The following is a 20,645-nucleotide window of genomic DNA, read 5'->3' as shown; positions in this document are numbered from 1 at the left end:
TGAAGACCTTTTTCTTGTCTTTAGCACCTTTTTACAGCTTCTTTGCATTTGTCAGATAATAAACTCTTCAGGGCAGTTTGATCTGTGTTTAGAGTGTTAGAATACTGGTGTGTAACCTATAGTTCCAGGTGTTTCAACCATACTGTATTATTAGTTACTTGAAGTGTAACACTATTTTAGGGCATTTTATTATTTATATTATTGCTGTGCCTTATGTCTGGTACTGATTTGCACTTTGTTATGCTTACTGTGAGGTATGCACATAAGAAGTTGTAAATTCAGGAACACAAGGTCAGGAAATGAATGTGAAGATGTAGTGGTTCACACAACTGGTAGTGAGTTTTGAGTAAGCATTAACACACAATGCAGTCTTGACATCTGTCCATTCTGTGTGCACCAAATGCCATTCTGTTAGATAACACTGGGACCACACCTTGGGAAACCATGTTTCTGTCTGTCTTCAGGGTTTCAGTGAGAAGAGGTGGTTATAGTTCAGCATCTTTGTCCTGCTTTGTCCAGGACACTGAATTCTGGGATGTTTCCAATTCAGTACAAAGATATAAAGAGTCCAGGTTAAAGTTGAAAGAGGTCTGGTTCTGGCTTTCCTGTGGTGTAATAATCACAGTGAATGATGGATTCTACAAATGTTTATTGTGCTTGCAGGAGAGCTTGGTTGTGGAGCACTACTCAATTACAAGATCCTTCAAAAGGGACAACTGAGAAGAAAATCTGAAGTTCTTCTTTCTAAAAAGTTTATGCAAAGCCTAGTGGACCTTAGAAAGCTTTTCAAGTTAATTTCATATATCAGATCTCTTCCATGAATCAAGTGGTGTTGAGGAGTCAAGTAACCCCGATTCAAGCTTTCTCATAACCATTGCTTGCTGACCAAGCTGAAGACATCTGACAGAGGCAACAAGGAACACTGTGTTAGTGTCAAAGCTTCTTATGATCTAATCTTGAAGAAGGAAACAGAATGATTTATCCAGAATTTAGTTATTCAAACATAAAATCAGCAACCCCCAACCTTGTTTACTTCTCTATTATTTTTGTCAGTCGTCTGACCATCCATAAGGGAATCCAGGTTTTCATCTTTGTTTTGGTCCTGAGTACTTTATATTTTGTTATAAACTGCCATTCATAGTTTATACCATCATCCACCTACTCGCACCATCTGATTTTGACTCTCAATCCATTACATGTCACATTTTAGTCATGCCAATCTACACATCATTCTCAGTAGTAATCATGAGGTGAAATACATCTGATAGGACTTGGAACTCTTTGAAATAATCTGATTCATTTTCCTTTTTCTCTGAAGGAGTTTTTTCTTTTTTCCTGGAAATGTATTCTCATACATCTATGGGAGTATAAAGCAAACTTTGAAATAGGAGAGAAAAGTCACTAATGGCTTTGGTACCAAATATCCAAAAATATGTGTCCCTTGTCAATAATCCTTCTGAAATAGCCACACAGTACACTTCTATCACACCAAAATCTGTATTAATCTAATGTGAAAGCATGCATCAGTAGTGATGCTCTGTCTGGGTAGCTTGCACAGAAGTGCAAGAACTGGTGTCCTGTCTGATTAGCTGCAGGTGTCAGTAACAGGTACACGGTGGTAACGTTTGAGAAATTAAATTCAGAGGCAGTGATGCCCTCAAGAAGCTTCACTATCTAAACTCTCTACGATTTTGATTATTTCTTTGGCATGTACACTGTCACCATCACTTGTTTCTGATAGTCTGTGAGTTTTCTGTCTCCGAGACTGAAGATGTTAAGTAAAGGAAGAAATAATTCTTCTAGTAAATAGTTCGGTATTGCTGAGTTAGGAATGGTGTGGTGCAGTGATGAGTGTATTGCTTTTTGGCAGTCAGTTCAGTGAGTTCAGTCGATGCTTCAGATGGCCATCCCTCAACCTAGGATTGTGTAGTTTTTATACATTCCACAGCATTTCATGTCCCAACTGATTTGCCTCATGCTTTCTGTTAGGCTAGGCAGCATCATCCTCTCTGAGCTTTTCACTGGCTTCCAAGTATGAGCCCATCAGTCCCTGATAGCCTGTCATTGTCGTATTTCAACAGCTAGTTTGGCTGTCACTTCACTGAAGAAGTAAAATGAGAAATTTTAATTTTTTTTTTTTTTTTAATCTGAGGTGCAATTTCTCACTGACTTTTCTGGTTATAAGGCCATTTAAGAAGGTGACAATGCTACTTTTTGCTCCTTTCACGCTACAAAAAAAGGTGTCAAAAAATTGTTTTCTTGGGCTGTGTTTGAGACCAGTACAGTTACATGAGCTGAGTTTAAAACAAATACCTGGGGTTTATTTTCCCCGCTTGGATCATGTCTTTGATACATTTTGAAAATGATCTCATGTATGCCTGGAGAAGAGGAGATGATTAACTGTGGCAAAGAGAGGAGGCCAAGGATAACAGTTTATTATACAGTGATTCTAGAGGAGAATGAAGTGAAGCCGAACCTTGTGTAAACTGAAAAAATGGAATTCTGCCATGATGAAAATCAATGGAAAATTCTGTTCTGATGCCAAAGTGCAAGGTTTCTTTAATTAATGTTTTGCTATAAAACAGAAGGGTTAGAAGGAGAAGTTGCTTTTCTGGTAATTTTGGGAGTTGAGGTTGTTGTTTTTTTTGGTAATGTATTTTGAAGTTTATCTTAGAAAGTATGGAAGTGCTCCAAGCTATCACCAGGGAAAAACAGCTAAGTGTGCTTCATATCACTCTTATCACTCTTACTGACTTCATTGCTCTCTACAAGTAACCAGAAGGAGGTTGTAGGATGTGGAGGTCAGTCTCTTTTCCCAAGGAACAAGACTCAGAACTAAAGGAAATGCCTTCAAGTTAGGCTAGAGGAGGTTTAGATCGGATATTAGGAAAAATTTCTTCACAGAAAGGATTGTCAAGCACTGAAACAAGCTGCCCAGGGAAGTGGTGAAGTCACCATCCCTGAAGGTGTTTAAAAGACATTGTAGATGTGGTGTTTAGAGACATGGTTTAGTGGTGGACATGGCAGTGTTAGGTTCATAGTTGGACTTGATGATCTTGGAGGTCTTTTCCAACCTAAATGATTCTGTGATTCTTAAGATAAGAGAGGTTCAGGCTCTCAGAGCAACTCTGCAATTAGTTGTCTCTTACGATGTTCATCATTGTTCCATGTTATCCAAGGTTTCTGCAGCTGCTGTTTGTGTGTTGCACATCAGTCATTCAGGTTTCTGCCTGGTTGTATTCTAATCTAGTAAAATAAAGCTCAGTGTAGTGAATGTTGTTATAGCCAGTTCTTTTGTTGGGTTGGTTTTACTGTTGGCACAAGAGCACCCCTAACTAAGTGTTATTCAAAATAATTTAGCCATCTACACAAGAGGGAAGAGCAACTCACTTCAAAGGCACTGCAGCCATTGTAGATTAGACATGTGTACGATCTGGTCCAGGCAAAACAAATGACTTGTTGAGCATCAAAGAAGGAGGGTATTGATACCATCTGTCCTTTGCCCAGTTCAACACCGAAGAAAATCTTTTTCTCATGGAAATACAACCCTTTTTTTCAGTCTGATAGAATTTAAAGCTAGAAGAGGTGAGAAGAGACAACTTCTTCTTTTTTTTTTTTTTCTTTTTTAAAGTCTGCTACTTTCAACTGGTACAAGCCTTCAGATAAGAGGAAGGTAGCATTCCAGGAGGGTTTGTAAAATAGACAAGTGAATACTTGCAGTGAAATTTCTCTGAAGAATGTGTATATGTTTTGCTTTTATTTAAAGTTCAATTGTGTTCTGAAAATGAGTATGGCAAATTGTTGCCTTTTTATATACAATAGCTTTTTGTATGTGCCCAGACTGCTATCTGTATGTTACCTGTTAACAGCAGTTCACAGTGTGGTCCTTTGAATAACATCAAGGTGATTGACAAACTCCTCCTACCTAAAGCTGTGGAAACAAACTGAAAACTGGGGCTGAAGACAATTGTCAACTGTAACTGGTGACGCACTAGGAGACAAAAGGAGATTCCAGATTGAATTTTCAGAAATGATGCTTACTGGAAAGAATCTGATGTTTAATAGTCTGAATATATTTGATCGATATACGTAAAGTCTCTCTGCATAATGCGAACAGTTGTTGTCAGATGGTAATATTTAGCAGAAGGAGCATTATCAGTGCAGATAATTCCAGAATGTTCAAGAAATTCCTTCATCTGGTTATATGATTACATCTGAGGATACCCCATGGATTTTGAGGAACCCATTTGGCCATTCTGAGCCAGATCATAAGCTCCTTTGTTAGATTTTTTGGGGGGTGGGGTGCTGTTTTTACAAAGTTATACTGGTTTCATGGGAAATGAGCATTTAGTTTAGTTAATCTGGGGGCAGTGGAAAATGCAGTAGCTATTCTCCTTTAAGCGATTTTTGTTTGTGGTAGGCAGTTTGGAATTTGGCTAGAATTCTGAGTTTAAGTGCTCAGATACCTAGCTTTTAAAAAGACGTTCATTCATATGCTTAAAAAGTTCATATAGAATTTAGTAATTTGCTGCCTATCAGTGATGACAGTCTGGAACACATTTTCATAAATCAAGTTGAATCACTTTGCATCCTTGAGATAATTTTAGCTTTCAGTAGAAAACATTCACATATCTGTTAATTTAAATAGAAATTGACACCACTATATAAAAATCTGTAGCACAAACCAATACTGTCAACTAATATTCACACTGAAACTGTAAAAGAACAATGGCGTAATTTGGAGGGTCTTGCTCATTTTTCTTCATTTGTTTTTAGTGAGTTTGTCCTTTTGAAATATGTATGTTTTATATAGCTGTATGGGTATAGATTATTAATTAAGGATATTTAAACTGATAGGTTTTTATCTCTGATTTTCTAGCTAAGACATTTAGGAAATGATGAAGTACACATTGTCTGGTCAGAGCACACTCGAGATTATAGAAGAGGAATAATTCCGACAGAATTTGGTGATGTTCTTATAGTTATCTATCCCATGAAAAACCATATGTTCAGTATCCAGATCATGAAAAAACCTGAGGTAAGGGTTTGTTTTCTTTTGTGTTTCCTTCATATGTTTAACATGACCTGAGTTTTGTTTACATTCTGAGGTCTTGGTATAATAGACTGATCCAACAAAGCAATGTCTTGAGTACTGACAGTTTGCAGTGGTGGTAGGAAGAAAAGGAAGAGCTCAGTGAGTACTATGCATAGTAAAATCAGTAACTTGAAATTGCAAAGGTCTGATCCTGTAAAGCATATCTGCTAACAACATAATCTGGAAAAAAAGATAGAATATTCTGCATAATAATTTAAATATTAAAATAAACTTTCCATACCTTTTTATCAAATTTGATACATAACTGAGGTAATTAAATAATGGTCTTCTCCAACTTCCTCCATCCATGTCATACTCCTCTTTCTTCCTCTTAAAGCTAGTTATCACTTTCTTCTTGACTCTGCACAAGAATTTGGAGATAATTGAGTAAAGCAAGACCATTCAACCCTTACGCATATGAACACTAAACACACATTCTTTCTAATGACTGTTCCTCTAATGTCAGTGCTGGCCTTGTTCTTAAAACAGTGGTTTAGGGCAGTGAACACTGAATAAAAATAGTAATGAGTTCTTGTACTACCTAACTTCTGTGTATGATGTCACTTGCCATGAATTTCTATACTTTAAGTATTACTAGAAGCACTAATATTAATAAATGAGGTATATGAGAGAAACACCTCATTATGGTGACTACCTCTAGGTAGTCATGAAATGACTAGGCATGAAGTGATATTCACTTTTGTTATTACTGACTTACATTTTAGTTAGTAAGTATATTCTTTCTTTTACTACTTTTAAGTGCAAATAGATGGACTATTGGGTGCAAGCATGTTAAAAAGGGAAATGAGAACTGTTGAAAACAGGGATTGTTGTTAGTCCAAAAAGATGTTCTAGTATGTGAAAAAAGAAGTGCTTTCCATCAGATTTCAGTATTCTGAGAACTACATTAAATGATGGCAAAAATAATACAGGGATCTAAAATTCTTTTGCAGCTTTGGTTTCATCTTAGCAGAAAGAATATTTATGGTATGCTCCCTTTGCTAAGCCGATGCACAAACTTTGCTACTCTTGACTCGGTTTATGTCATCAGATTCCAAACTTTATTCAAATGTATACTGGAAATGCAGATAGTTAATACTGAGTCCTTATTTTGTTGTTTTTTTTTAATTGCACAGTGATGATTGATTAGAAAAATCATGCCAAATAGAGAATTATTCCAAAACATAAGATCTATCTGTTCTATATACCTCTTGGGCGCTACCTGTACTAAATATTGAAGTTTTCTACTGATCTCACAAGTAAGGTTTTACGCTTACAGTCCAGAGAGGCCAAACTTTCACCACAGATTTCTGCTGTAAGGGGCTTACAGTCCATTTGTATAGATAATGTAGAAAGGAAGAACAGATAGAATAAAAGAAAATAGAAGGTGAGGGTCGATTGGCCAGTAATTGTGTCACAGTTGTACATTGAGTTGAACATGTTAATATCTAAAGACATTATACATACTATTTTAAAATTCAAGTAATTATTCCTTTTGTTTACTACCACCTACAATATTGTCAGCTAGCCTTTCAACCTCATAAACATCATATGCATGACTCTTCCTAGGATTTTGGCAGCAAATGTTGAAAATGATCTTTGATGAAACATAGTATTCAAATAGTTGCTTAATTTTCTTCAAATACTGTGTTATCTGTTGCCAAGGATATCAAGCAGTTATATGGCTGTATATTTCCACAAGGGAAAAGGTCTGACGTAGCATAATGACTGCTTTGATTATCTAACAATGAGGAGGGAAAAAGAGATATATTTGAGTGCTCTATTGTTAATGTTGATTGCTAATTGTTACAGCTAAGATCTTGCTTTATGTTGAACTTCTAAAATTTTTATTCAGGTTCCATTTTTTGGTCCACTTTTTGATGGTGCTATTGTGAATGGAAAAATTCTGCCTATTATGGTTCGTGCAACAGCTATAAATGCAAGCCGTGCATTGAAGTCATTAATCCCATTATACCAAAACTTGTATCCTTTCACTCAAGTGGTTTCCAAGGCGTATACATTCCCTTGAAGTTCTACAGATATGACCTTCATGTTTTCTGTCTTTTTTTTTTGTTGGATTAATATAGGGAAAATATTTTTTTAATGGTGATGGTGTCTGCCTTTAGAGAACTTAAACCCACAGAAGAGTATTTAGATGAAGACCATCTTTTTTTAAAATATTGATAGATTCAGTGCTTTTTATTAAGAAAATTATTTTAATGACCATTTTGTGAGTAGTCTTTCTAAAATAGCAATGTTGTGATGTTAATGATCTTTCTTTCCTTAAACACGTCAAGTATTTATCCAGTATTAGAGAAATTTAGTTTTATTTTCTAGTTCCAAGAGTGCTGCTTTCCTTCAAGATTAATTTGTTAAGTTTTTGTCATACAGAGTTTGTTATTCAGCTCAGAATACCAATTTGTTGTCAAAATGATGTTAGTGTCCTTGTAAATGTGTCAGAAAAGGCTGTCTCATTCTTGTTGGAATTGAAATTGTAGTTTTCTGGAAGGACTGCTCTTGGAAGAAAAGATTTATCAACAGAAAGTAATAAATATAAGGTAAGTCAGTCACTTATACCGCTTCCCTTTTTAAGATTCCCTTGTATTATATACATGTTAGTTAAATCAACAAGAATATACTCTTTTTGAATTTCATAAATTGAAAGATAAGTTTGAATTTCAATCCAGAAGAAATTCTGGGTTTAATTTCCAACCAAGCTGTAAATACTAATATTTGTCATGTGACAGATTGTTGCTAAAATACTTTGTTTTTTTCTGTGGCTGTCCGTTAATACTTGCAGAGTTTTGGATTAGATATGATGAAATGGATTTACAGATGAATGATGGATGTGTTTTAGGTGATCACATTAAGTGATGTTTATGCCATTTCTGTAGATGACAGATGTTGATTCATCGTATTTTTATGTTTGGAAAGGTCTGATCTTTTTGTCATTACTCAAGTAGCTTAGTCAAAGAATTTAAAATGTATTATCATCATCATTATACCATGAAAAATGATGGTTTATAACATTATATTGATGTATAATGATGAGCAATTGGAGAACAATTTTCTTTGAAATAACAAACTTTCAGTACAACCGCTCCTCACCCCCCCAAGCTTGTATATTTAAACTTCTTTACAGAATATGAAAGTTGTAATACATTCCTTGGACATAACTTGCCAGCCTAATGTCTAGGAATTGGCCAGTTCCACAGAGCTGTGCATTGCATTTTTAATTCAGTTTTTGAAATTTTACTTTTTGATATGTACCAAAGCACAGCATGGCATTTATTAAATAATGTGGCCTCCACTAAAATGTTGATGTCTCTCCTATAATATGGTTAACATGGTAACTGGAAAGCATTATGTATATTTGATATTAGATGCATTGGTTAGTGGGTTTCACATCATCACTCAGTTATGAAGCTTCTAAAGTACCAGTTGATTGGGCACTGATGTTAAAGGGTGGCTTTGTTAAGTAGTTGGTGGAATTCTTTTTTCATTTGGCTTGGAGTATCTTATATTCAGTGTTTGGTATGATAATTTAAAAATAAAAATGAGTTGTGAGAATTCTTTAAAAACTGTTTGCTTGATGTGAAATTAGAAGAAACTCTACAAACTTCTCTGGCTTGAATGAGGCTTGGTGGAGTCAGTTGTGTCAGTGGAGAACAACAAAAACTGTTAAACTTCCAAGCCTGGCCTAACTCTTAGGGGTTAAATAAATAGGGGTTAAAGAACCTTTTGGTTAAAAATGTCATGGACATGCTCATGCTCTTGGTATTCAAGCCATGGCCAGACTTGAAGACAAGAGGGAATTTTCCCTCATACAAGAATGGCAAAGACAGGATGTTTCCTGTAACATGGACGAGGTCTGTTATCTAGGAACATTTGAAAGTTGAATCTAATTATGTTCTTGCAATAGCAGGGAATCGAAGACGTCAGGGACTGTCTTTATTGTCTCCCGCTTTTTTCCTCTGGGATATTTTAGCTATGGCTGCAGGAGTTTACTGCTGGCTTTTAAGTTTGCAGTGGACTGAAGGGTACGGGGAGCAGATGTATTTTATGGTCTGTGGTTAAATAGCTTTCCTGGAAACCCTGCCAGACTTGTTATCTCTTGCAGAAGACAGACAGGATTTGTTGATCAAGGTGGTCTTTCGTTGTGTTGGAGTGTTGCTGGAGCAAAGAAGAAGAGGGCTCAGAGTGATAGAAACAATACATTCAAAGAGGGAGGAAAAAGGGGAACAAGTTCTTTTTCAGAAGATACATCAAAAGCAGAGTTCAAGCTTGAAAAGTGAAGCTGATAATCAAGGATTTCCACAAAACCAGAACCATAATGGTTTCAGTGAAAGAGAATTCTGAAGTGATCTGCTTGAAATTAATCTTCGTTTACTTACTTAAGAGTATCTAATATACCGAGGCAGTGCCAGTTTATTAGGAACTTTGATGGTGCTTAGTGGAAATCCAGTTGAATGTGGATCTTGAGTGCACAAGAGTACTTGAGACTTGTAGTGCTTGAAATGTGTTTTGTGTGACGTTTCTGTATTAGGTCTTCTTTTTTACAGTAGTAGACCAGCAGAAATCATTTATTTCAAAGCCAGCATCAGTGTATGGATGTTTCCCTACCTTCAGGGGTGTGGTTTGTTTCATGGTGCTGTGGATTACGTAGTGGGCACCTTTTGACTTAGTAGGGAGTTAAAAACATATATGTAGGTCTGTGCTTATCTGGTTTTGAAGAATGTTTATAGTATCACATTGTAGATCCTTGCGGTGATGGATCATGGTGTACTCTTAATTAAACTAGGACTGTGTTGATCTCCTTGCATATGAGATGGGAAGAAATTGGCACTGAGTTTGGCCCTCCTACTTCCAAGGAGAGCTTATCCGTCCTCCGAGACAGTGCATTTTCTAAGTGCAGACCTGACTGAAAAAATCAGCAGTCATTTGTAATCAGCAGGGATATTCAGTCCTCTTTATGTAACCTGATTGCAACTTTCTCCTTAATGCGCTGGTCTGTTAATCACAATGTGGCAATGGGTAGTACGTGTGAATGGTATAATAATGGTTGCATGGATACAGGAAATTTTGCTCATCTCCCTCTTATAGTCTTCCCCGACCTTGAGTATGTGACTGTACGGTGTGAAGTAGCTTTCTGAGACTGACATATTCTGTCAATCACCTTCCTCTTTCTGACATTATTTTGACATCTCTGATACAAACTTAGATAGCAAAACACTTTGAAGATTTGGTTTTGTTAATGATTTTAAAAGGCTTTATCTGCTCTGTGTTTTTATTATTTGCTTATAATACCATAACGATATGTTTCCATGTTGTAATTTTATGATTAAATATTTACTAAATTCATCAGCAGGCCCTAGTCATGCATGACAGGTATCCTGCTTTATTTGATGCTTGACATACTCATTGCTGCAGCTGTGTGAAGAGCATATTGCCATTTGTGGTGGAGTTTTTCCACTGGTTTGCGGAATTTGCTTTAGTTTCTCCTTCAAGGATTCTTTGGTTCCTCATTATCTTTTGCTGGCCTGGCTTTCTTGTAGCAGTACCCCCTCACCAACAGGTGGCATATATGCACACAGTAGCAGGTTACAAACACAAAATACTTGTATTGTCTTGCTAGGGAAGCAGCAGTACCCCCTTATCTGTCTCATAGCTGACGTGTTTCTTCTTCTCATTGCATTTGTTGTGGTCTTAAGGAGTGCATGCTTACCTCCTGAGTATGTTCCAGCTGCACATATCCTAGGAAAACTTGTAAAACTCACAAATGCAGGTGTAATAATGGGACTGAATGTTGAGAACAATCAGTTTCACTGTGATGTAGAATAACTATTTAAGAGATTGTTAAATACTCTTTATTTACTAAATTGCATTGAAATTCCTGATGTGAATAGTTTTATTTATGGCTCGCGTCTCAGAGAAAGCTTTTTGTCACATTCTGAATTCAGAATCAGCCATGTGTGGGAAATGGATCAATACTAAATATTTTAAACAATAGAAAGAGTGGCTTCATATAAAATTTTACTTGAACTTCCTGAATAGACAGCAGATGTTAGCCAGATGCCAAGAGGTACACCTTGGCATAGTAGGCACCTCCAGTGATCCAACTTGTTAAAATTATTGCAACAAAGCAGGAAAAATTCTAGAAACCTTTTGGGAGTGAAATTCCAGCTGTGAAAGAACTAATGTCACTTTTTGCACCTTGTACACAAACTTTAGAGTGTTAATAATTATTCCAAACTATCTGCACTTCAGATAGTGCACTTCAGACACTGTGGTTTCTGTCTTACTTAGTATTCCCCTACCAAAGGATGCTACCTAATATGTAGCTATACATACAGAGGAAGAAATTCTATTTAGCATCTTTTAAATCTGAAATCTATTGACATTTTAGACACCAGGAATATAGATAGCTGTTTTATCCTTAATCATCAGAGCTAAATTTTCACTTCTTTCCAATAATCTAAAAAAATCTTTGACCTAATGCCTAGAATTGGCATTTCTTTTTGGGGAGGTTTATTTTTTTTGGTCACATGAAACCAATTAATTTAAATAGCAGAAATATAACGCTGCTTTAAGTATTCCATCTAAAAATGTTATTGAATAAATCCTAATCTAAATTATTGGATAAATTAATCTCTGTTATCAAAACTGGAAAATTTATATCCTCCTGGTTTTTTGGCATTGTATGACTAAGCAGTTGATACTTGATGTATTGTAGCTAATCTTTTGACAGTTGTCTTCCAGAAAAAGATATTAACCCCATATGGTGTCTGATAAGACAGTAACTTATTTATGAATAAAATAATGTCTATGAGTGGCTTGTTAAAAGTTTGCTCTGTATTAAAAACTGATCACCCAGCAAAAGCTTTTTTCTTGAGGTGGTACTCAACTACCCCAAGAAAGGGTTTTATTGAAACTGGTTGTGCTGCTGTGTGTTGGGCCTGCTTGTCCATCTCCTGCCTCAAGATAGAGTTGTGGGCACTGGAAAATTAAGAAATTGTTCTTTATTAATGGCATACAGTGAGCAAAGAGTATTCTTCAGATTCTGTGGCCACATTTGTTTCACTTAATTAAGAATACTTGTTTTATTTGCATTTTCAAAATTGTGAAGATTTTGAAGATTTCTCACTATTACAGAAAGCTGGAAAGCACTGATTTTGGCAATGCCCATTTCCCTTCATTCAAGTCCATTAAGTTTTCTATCTTACAGATGCATGAGCATCTGGAAGTAAAAAAGTGAATAGAGTGATACTGTATCAGTGCCAACTGTGTAACAAATGGAGAGGCATAAGGCTTGCTCCTAATTTTGGTATAGTGAAAGGAATAATGCATGACATTATAACTGTTCTTCTAGTATTTTCTGGTTTAGAATTTTTTTGATATGCCATATGACAAGACTCTGCAAACTTTGCTATATTTCAGGCAATACAATTTTGATACAGGACATTTAATAAGGTTTTAACATACCTGTTACTAGTTTTTCTTGTCATCACAAGTGAAAAAATACCAACATTAAAAATAATGCTTGATACTTTTTTTTTTAAACTACTTAATATGCTTTATATAAAGAAATGAAAATTTTAGGATTTCAGTGAATATTTATTCCATCCTCGAGTCCTGCCATTGTATCCTTATGTCATATGAGTTCAAATAAGAGCCATGGGTAAGTTTTTTTCCAAAAGAATATAAAGTTATTTCTAAAATCTGTTTTACTGTTTAGCAACGGAAACTGTTTTCCAAGTTGGAACAAGAATCGTAAGGTACAGAATGTGATGTTCATGTGTCTTTTCTGTACTTTGAATTGCTCAGTTTTGCTGTTCTCCCAAATCCTAGCTTTGCTGCCAATGTATTTGATATTTTAATAATTAAAGATGTGAAAAATTTATTAATTAATTAAATGCCTGCATACAATGGTATAACATGAAAAACTTAAGATTTCAAAGACATCTGATTGTTTAATGGACTGTTCAGGTGTTTCAGTTTCAAGGAATCATGTAATAGTTTCTCTGTGTGTTATAAGACAACCCAAATATAAGAGAAGAGTTTTCACAGAATCAAAAAATATGGAGGGTTGGAAGGGACACACAAGGGTCATTGAGTCCATCCAGCTCTGCACAGGACCATCCCCAAGAGTCACACCTTGCACCGAAGAGCATCATCCAAATGCATCTTGAACTCTGTTAGGCTTGGTGCTGTGACCACTTCCCTGGAGAACCTGGTTCCAGTGCCCAACCACAGTCTGTGTGAAAAACCTTCTTCTAATACCCAACCTAAACCTCCCCTGGCACAACGTCAGGGCATTCCCTCCGGTCTGTCACTAGTCACCCCTCTATTTATAGAGTCATGTGTGTATCGTAGAATCAACTGAGTTGGAAAAGACCTCTGAGATCATCAAGTCCAACCCTTGATCCAACACTGCTGTGGTTACTAGACCATGGCACTAATGTGTGTCTCCTTGTAGGTATGCAATGTCAGGAAGAGCTATCCTAATTATCTTTACAGTACTTTTTCCCTGAACTAATGCATCCAATTAATGTATTTTCCTGTGGTATCGCGAGTATATTAGAACAAAAAGAGACTGTTGTAAGGAAAATTCCAGGGGAAATATCAGGAAGATATTATACTAGGTTACTTGTATACTGTGGATGGCTGGAGTGTTCAGAATGGCAAACCACTAATGCCAAAAAAAGCAAACTGCACAGCACAGAAGTGCTGCATTTAAGAATGTGCATGTTCAAATTTAATATTTTAATATGCTATACAGAAAATTGGTACAGTTTGAAATATCTCATGTAAAGGAATTGTATACACAATGGCAATGTGGTGTAATCGAATAATTTAAAGTAACTTTTGTATGGATAAGATCACACTGAAGTTTGTCAAATTAAAAAAAAAAAAGGCCAAGTGAAAAAAGAGCTAAGATTCCAAAGCATAAATTGTGCTATTTATGTTCGTTAAGTATGGTTTGAAATCCTGTCTTAGGGACATCTTACCTAACTATATATCTCATGCTGCTCAGTAAATGAGAAGAGTATTGATTGGCATATGCTGCTTAAATCGATCACCTTGACAGCCAGAATTACAGTAATCTGTCAGTATTAATGACTGTCTTTCAAGCCTTGATACCTCTCCTTTGCTTGTCTCATCTTGTCTCACTTCTTTTTGAAGTGCATTTTCTTGCAACCTCTGGTTTTGTCAGGGTAGGTACTTTTGTAGGGGGTTTTGTCCCCTGAGTCCAATTTATTGGCTTGATCGTGCAATTAGAGTTAAAATGCAACACCAGGGAGCAAAAGTAGACAGTGTTCTGAGTAACAATTGGACCTCAGAGGTAGTGCAAGCCTGTTCTCAGCCATGATTTATTAGTTACCTGTTGAAAGAATAGGATTGTTTTGCAATGAATAATTCCAAAGCATCACTTTAAATGCCTTTGATTTTAGCCACTATAGACAATTGATTGAGCCAACGTTTGTGATAGGCTTTTCAAGTCTTTTCTTAGTCTTTGTCATAAGACACTTCAAATAACTGCTGAAGAAATACTTGCAGATCTGCATACAAAGCTGCTGTGTTTACTACATTTTCATGTAGTGAACATAAGTTCACATCATTTCAATTGGTTTTCACGCATTTTTAATATGAGGAGTAAATTCAAGTATGAAGCTTGAAAGCTGTTTTGTAATCTAGTATGTTTTTATGTTTATAGTTTGTGATGTTTTTAGCAAAACTCATATATACTTTAGCAACAGTTCTGGATTTGTGCATGTTCAAGTAACTCATTAGTAACTGCCCAGTTTCTAATCCCACAGAACCTGCTTTCTCTAGTGCTTCTAGTGGGCTGTCTGCAGATACGGAATCATGGAGTGGTTTGTGTTGGAAGGGACCTTAAAGATCATCCAGTTCCAAACCCCCTGCCCTGGGCATGGACACTTTCCACTAGACCGGGTTTCTCAAAGTTCCATCCAGCCTCTCCTTTTATCATTCCAGGGATGGGGTATCCACAGCTTCTCTGGACAATGTGTTGCAGTGTCTCACAACCCTGACAGTAAAGAATTTCTTCCTTACATGTGGTCTGAACCTACCCTCTTTCAGTTTAAGGCCATTACCTGTTTTGCTGTCACTACATGCCCCTGTAAAAAGTCCCTCTCTGGCTTTCTTGTAGGCTCTCTTCAGGTACTGGAAGGCTGCTATAAGGTCTTACCAGAGCCTTCTCTTCTCCAGACTGAACTCTTTCAGCCTGTCTTCAAAGGAGAGGTGCTCCAGCTCACTGATCATCTTCATGGCCTCCCTCTGGACTGGCTCCAACAGGTCTTTGTTATGATATGGGCCCCACAGCTGGACACAGTACTTCTAAGATGGGGTCTCATGGGAACAGAGTAGAAGGGGGAAATCACCTCCCTCCCCTTTCAGGCTACACTTCTTTTGGTGCAGCCCAGGGTACAGATGAGTTTCTGGGCTGCAAGTGCACGTTGCTGTGTTGTGATGAGCTTCTCATCAGCCAACAGCCCCAAGTCCTCCTCTGAACTGCTCTCAATCTGTTCTCCACCCAGCCTGTTCTGGTGCTTGGGATTGCCCTGACCCAGTTGCAGCACTTTATAGTTGGCCATTTTGCACTTCAGAAGGTTTGCACAGACCCACCTCTCAAGCCTCTCAAGGTCCCTCTGGATGGCATCTCTTCCCTTCAGCGTGTTGACAGCACCACACAGCTTGGCGTCATTGGCAGACTTTCTGAGGGTGCACTCAGTCCCACCGTCCACAGTGCTGATCCCAGTACCAACTCCCAAGGAACACCTCTTGGCACTACTTTCTGGATATTGCATTGTTGATCACAACTCATTGAGTGTGATCATCCAGACAATTCCTTATCCACTGAGAGGTCCATCCATCAAATCCGTGTCTCTCAAATTTAGAGACAAGAATGTCATGTGGAACAGTGTCAAATGCTTTGCACAAGTCCACGTAGATGAATGACATCAGTTGCTCTTGCCTCATCTACCACTGCTGTAATACTGTTGTAGAAGGCTGCAAAATTTGTCAGGCACAAATTTGTCTGTAGGAAAGCCATGCTGGCTGTTACGAATCAGCTTCTTATTTTTCATGTGTCTTAGTATAGTTTCCAGAAAGATCTCTGCATGATCTTGTCCGGCACTGAGGGGAAAGTGACTGGCCTGAACTAGGATGCTGGAAGGACATGTTAAAAGAGATGCAGTGTAAGTGCATGGGCTTAAGGATAATAATACTGTTGTTATCACAAGATCTCTATAACATATTTTAACTAGTAGTACAGCTTTATTAATACATGACATTCTCTTGAAAGTGGTAAAAATGCAAAATATCAAATGAGACAAAAATAATTGATTCTAGTAATGTAATTTTTTACTAATAATTGCACTTATAAAGGCCTGAGTGCTCTGCTAATGTTGTAGACAGTTATGGGGGAGACTCAAATCTTTTTGTACTGTTTAGAAAAATATATTCTGGATTCTTCTGCATTCTTTCATAAATTGAATTTACCCATTTGAAGGAGGAATACTGGTTCTACTGATTACTGTACAAAATATGGGTAAGCTTAATGCTTGGTAGCATTCTGTTTTAGAATAGAAGGATGGCGGTGGGCTATCCTGAAAAGCAGTGATGCATTTTATCAGCTTCCTAGAACTTCTGAGTCTGGATGTGTCAGTAGAGACATCTTTGAGGGAGAGAAATTGTTCTTTGTTATGGCATATTTTTAAGGTAGGAAATTTTTCTATGTGGTAAACTAGAAGTTAGTAGTGAAATCACCCTTTCATTTTAAAATGTGTTTTAAATATCTGTAAATCCCTCTTTTAAACAAAAATTTTCTGAGAGAAGGCTACAAGTCCTTGAACTGGAATGAAAAAGATAATTCAATAATACGCAGAGTTGATTGCCTTGTATATAACACAAAGTGACAGGTTTTTTTTAATACCTACTTAACCTTATTAATTAATTAAACATTTTGGATAACAAAAGCCCTTTGTTAAAATGTTAAGACTCTTGCCCCCTTAAGGTGTTAAAATTCATATAGATTTCTTTGATAGCTCTCAGAAATCTGTGAATAAAAGTGGGGAAGATGAAACAAGTTTTCCTGATGTTTCTAAGATGTAAAGAGTGAAATGTTTTTAAACTGTTTAAACCCTATTTTTATGTTGCAAAAGACAACATTGTTTATTGATTTAATCCTTTTCTTGTCATAAATTCATCATAATAACAGATAAGGGATGTGCAAACAATCCCTTTTGTACATTAAAACACTGAAAGCTGTGTATATATAAGTATATGACACTGTGTATGGTGGATTCTGATATTTAAGTTGATGGGAAATGTGGGAGATCATTTGCAACATTCAACACTGACAAAAACAGTGATGTTTTTGGGGTAGAGTGATGTTTTTGGGTGAGTTGAATAAGATATTGGAAAACTGTTTCTGTGTTGTTCTGCATACAGTAATCAGAACTGTTGGGGCATGCTTTCTCATGTGCCAGCAGAGGGATCAGAAGATCATAGGTACCAAAAAAAAAAGAGATTAATAGAAACTAGCACACTGTTTGTCTTTGTTCTCCTACAGGTCTATGTTTCAGTTACTGAAAAAAGAGGTTATATATAATACCTGGGAGTATGTGGAAATATTTAGCTGGAAATGGAATGTACTTCATGTAAAAATATTCACTAATTTAAACATGTCAAAATTATTACAAAAAAGTTATAGTTTATTCTGTGTGTGCCACATACTTAGTAGAAAAATGGACTAAACTAACATAAAGCAAGGATTAAAAGTTAGTATTACAGTAATTGGAATTACCATATGGCAGTCCGAAGGATGAGTCCTAATCATAGCCTGGCCAGTCAAATTAATCTCAATATACTTTCTAGACATTGAGAAAATAGTTTAATTGCTGATTAACTGCACCTGAATAGATCGTGGGTCACAAATAGATCTTTCTCCTTCTGAATGCTTCTCCTCCCAAACATAGAAGAATGCAGGCTATTAGAAAATCTTTTAATTTCTGCTTGCCAAACCATAGTAACCATCCATCTGTTCTTGCCAATTGGGAAAAAAGGTCAGTTTTCAGCAAAGCCATGCATTTCACAGAAGGTATGTGAAGTGAAATTTCACAGGGGACATGATGGATCCTGATTCTTAGTGATAAACCTTAGGGGCCAGCAGGGTTGGCATATGGTTCAGCATGATATGAAGGCTTGGGTTCCCTGGCTTCACTTCTTTGGCATGGAACTGATAAAACCTGGCTCTTAAGTATTGTTTCACTGGACACCAATCATGGGCAGCAGGAACTGCCCACTTAACTCTCTGTGGGAAGGAAGCCCAGGCTGTGTTCACAATAGTACCATTGTAGTGCTGCAGACTGCTCGCAACAGCTTGACAGCACTAGGGAGGAGAGTGAAGGGACTGCTTTGCTAATTGCTGTCCAAAATAAAGAAAGAGGAAAATAACTGAAAATTAATATTTGTTTTCTTCTTTTAAATGGAAGCCTGACTTTGAGTTTCAAAAATTGTTTTTAAAATTGAGTTTACTGCCCTCCAAAGAGGCTTATAAGTAGATTATCTTGTCCTAGTACTGCAGCAACCCAGGATAAAGAGAAAACATTCTCTTCAAGTATAAAAGAAAGAAAGGCAGTTGTAAAGTTTATTAAAGTACGCAGATTAAAATTAATAACAATTTCTCATTAAACATGTTTCCTTTGTTACTAGTAGTGTGGAATTGCAAATGAATATGTATCTATATGTGCAGTGTTTTAACTGGACAATATTTAATATTAATATAATTTTTATTTGTATAATTTTACAGTTTGTAGTGATTTTTTCATGAAAGGTATTCACTGTTTTTCTCATCAATGAATATGTCTACATATGCAGAAAAAGTATTTAAGGTAGAAATTTAAATACTTGAATGTATGAAAACAGTGGGCTTAAGCATTCATGCCAATACCAGACAGCAGAGAGCCAGTTTTGCTTCTGTATTCTTTACCCCCATCAACCTTAATTATTTGAGTTAAAACTCCTGTAATGCCAAGTGTCAGAGGGGGGATAAATCCCAATCCTAACATCAAGAGTTAGTTTGTAGGGTTGCAGTTCCCCTCTGGCCTCTACTAATCCACGTTTGTTGCAGTCATCACTTCAGCCCACACCTTAACATCTCTCAAGGGCACATTTGGTACAACAGCATTAATAAACTTCAGTCCCTTGGCCAGTTGGCCCAGCACCTCCCCTGCTGCCTCCTGCAAAGCCGCGGCTGCTGGCAAGCTCTTCTGTCTGACGGCAGGAGCATCGCTCCAGAGAGAGCCTGAAGCAGTGGCAGCTGTAATGGGCTTCAAAACAATTAGCACAACATACCTTATAGATTCATCGATTCCCATCATGGGTACATTAGTAAGATAAATCCTCCCTGGAAGTTGGAGTAGGAATTCCGCCTGCATATGGGCTTCAGCACTGTTTCCTTCACTGTTTTGTTTTCACCTCCATAGCCTGTTACTAAAACGTGGACAAGTGGAGTATTTGTAAATACTGCCATTAGTCTTCTAGCTAGCCAGCCAAAGTTAATCTGTTATAGTGTTGAGGTATTTGTCTTTCCACTGCCAGTTACTTGATCTGACTTTTTAATTTAATGCTAAAATGCAGTTCAGAGTTTGTAGAACCTACAATACGCAATAATGGTACTGAAACTGATCCTTTCTACTATGTGTTTGTGTTAATATGCTTCTGCTATATTTCAAGTAGATAATTCATTGAATGCCCATTCTTCCTCTTACTGCAGAGTAGATTATATTTAAGTCAAGATTAATGGATAGATTCTGATGTTAAAACCCAGTCTCTGAGCCTGTCATTCCCTAGAGGCACATAGTGCATTAGTTTAAGCCAATATGCTGCTTATCATAGATACTCTGACACTGTCTTAAATGACAGTTTACTATACTTTGTAGCTGCTTACTCTGGTAATAAAATCACTATATTGTGTTCTTGATAATTACAATATTAAATAGAAACTTAATTGGATTACTGCACATTTAGATTCAGATAGTTCTTAAGTAATTGTCCACTGTAAAATTTCTGATACTCATTTTTTCCTCTCATGCAGTGTGTTCTGTCAGAGTCCAAGCTTAATATTTAGTTCAGTCATCTGAGATGAAAAAGTGCTGAAAAGAGATTTGCAGTGGGATTTTTCAGTGCAAAGGAGTATCTTTTATCACACAGGTTTTCAATTGAACCTCGTTGTTTTTTAAGTCCTTCCGTAAGATGCTCTCATTTGCCAAAGTCCCTAAAATAAAATAACTTCTGGTTGTACAGAGTTGAAGAATTTGATAAGCAGTGTTAATTCAGATTTTTCTCTCTTAACTTATAAGTCTGAGCATCATTTTTGTCTTCTTTGCTGCCTAAGATGAACAGAATTAGAATTCATTCAATTCAGTGTTTATTTTTATATGTGTATCTTTAAAAACGCACAACTTTTTTATATAACTGGTTTTATATAAATTATATTTATATTCTGAACAATATTTGTGCTGAA

The 20,645-nt window shown here is 36.6% G+C and overlaps 1 protein-coding gene across 10 annotated transcripts in view; it reads left to right on the top strand.

The window, feature by feature from the left end:
* RALGAPA1 (Ral GTPase activating protein catalytic alpha subunit 1) overlaps positions 1 to 20,645 on the top strand; it is a 135,102-nt gene that overhangs the window by 99,734 nt on the left and 14,723 nt on the right. For all 10 annotated transcript variants that reach the window (XR_003572914.1, XR_003572913.1, XM_027899068.1 and 7 more), the window contains 2 exons: positions 4,880 to 5,038; positions 6,951 to 7,078. Coding sequence is in view for 8 of the 10 variants with exons in the window: in XM_027899068.1 (XP_027754869.1) it covers positions 4,880 to 5,038; positions 6,951 to 7,078 (287 nt within the window). In the remaining 2 variants the exon portion in view is untranslated. The remainder of the gene's footprint in view (positions 1 to 4,879; positions 5,039 to 6,950; positions 7,079 to 20,645) is intronic.

This window comes from Empidonax traillii, unplaced genomic scaffold (assembly GCF_003031625.1).
Source record: "Empidonax traillii isolate 1590-97213 ecotype Southwest subspecies unplaced genomic scaffold, ASM303162v1 scaffold636:size371350, whole genome shotgun sequence".
NCBI classification, from domain to species: Eukaryota; Metazoa; Chordata; class Aves; order Passeriformes; family Tyrannidae; genus Empidonax; species Empidonax traillii.
Note: the sequence above shows the minus strand (reverse complement) of the source record. Positions and strands in the feature narration are given on the sequence as shown.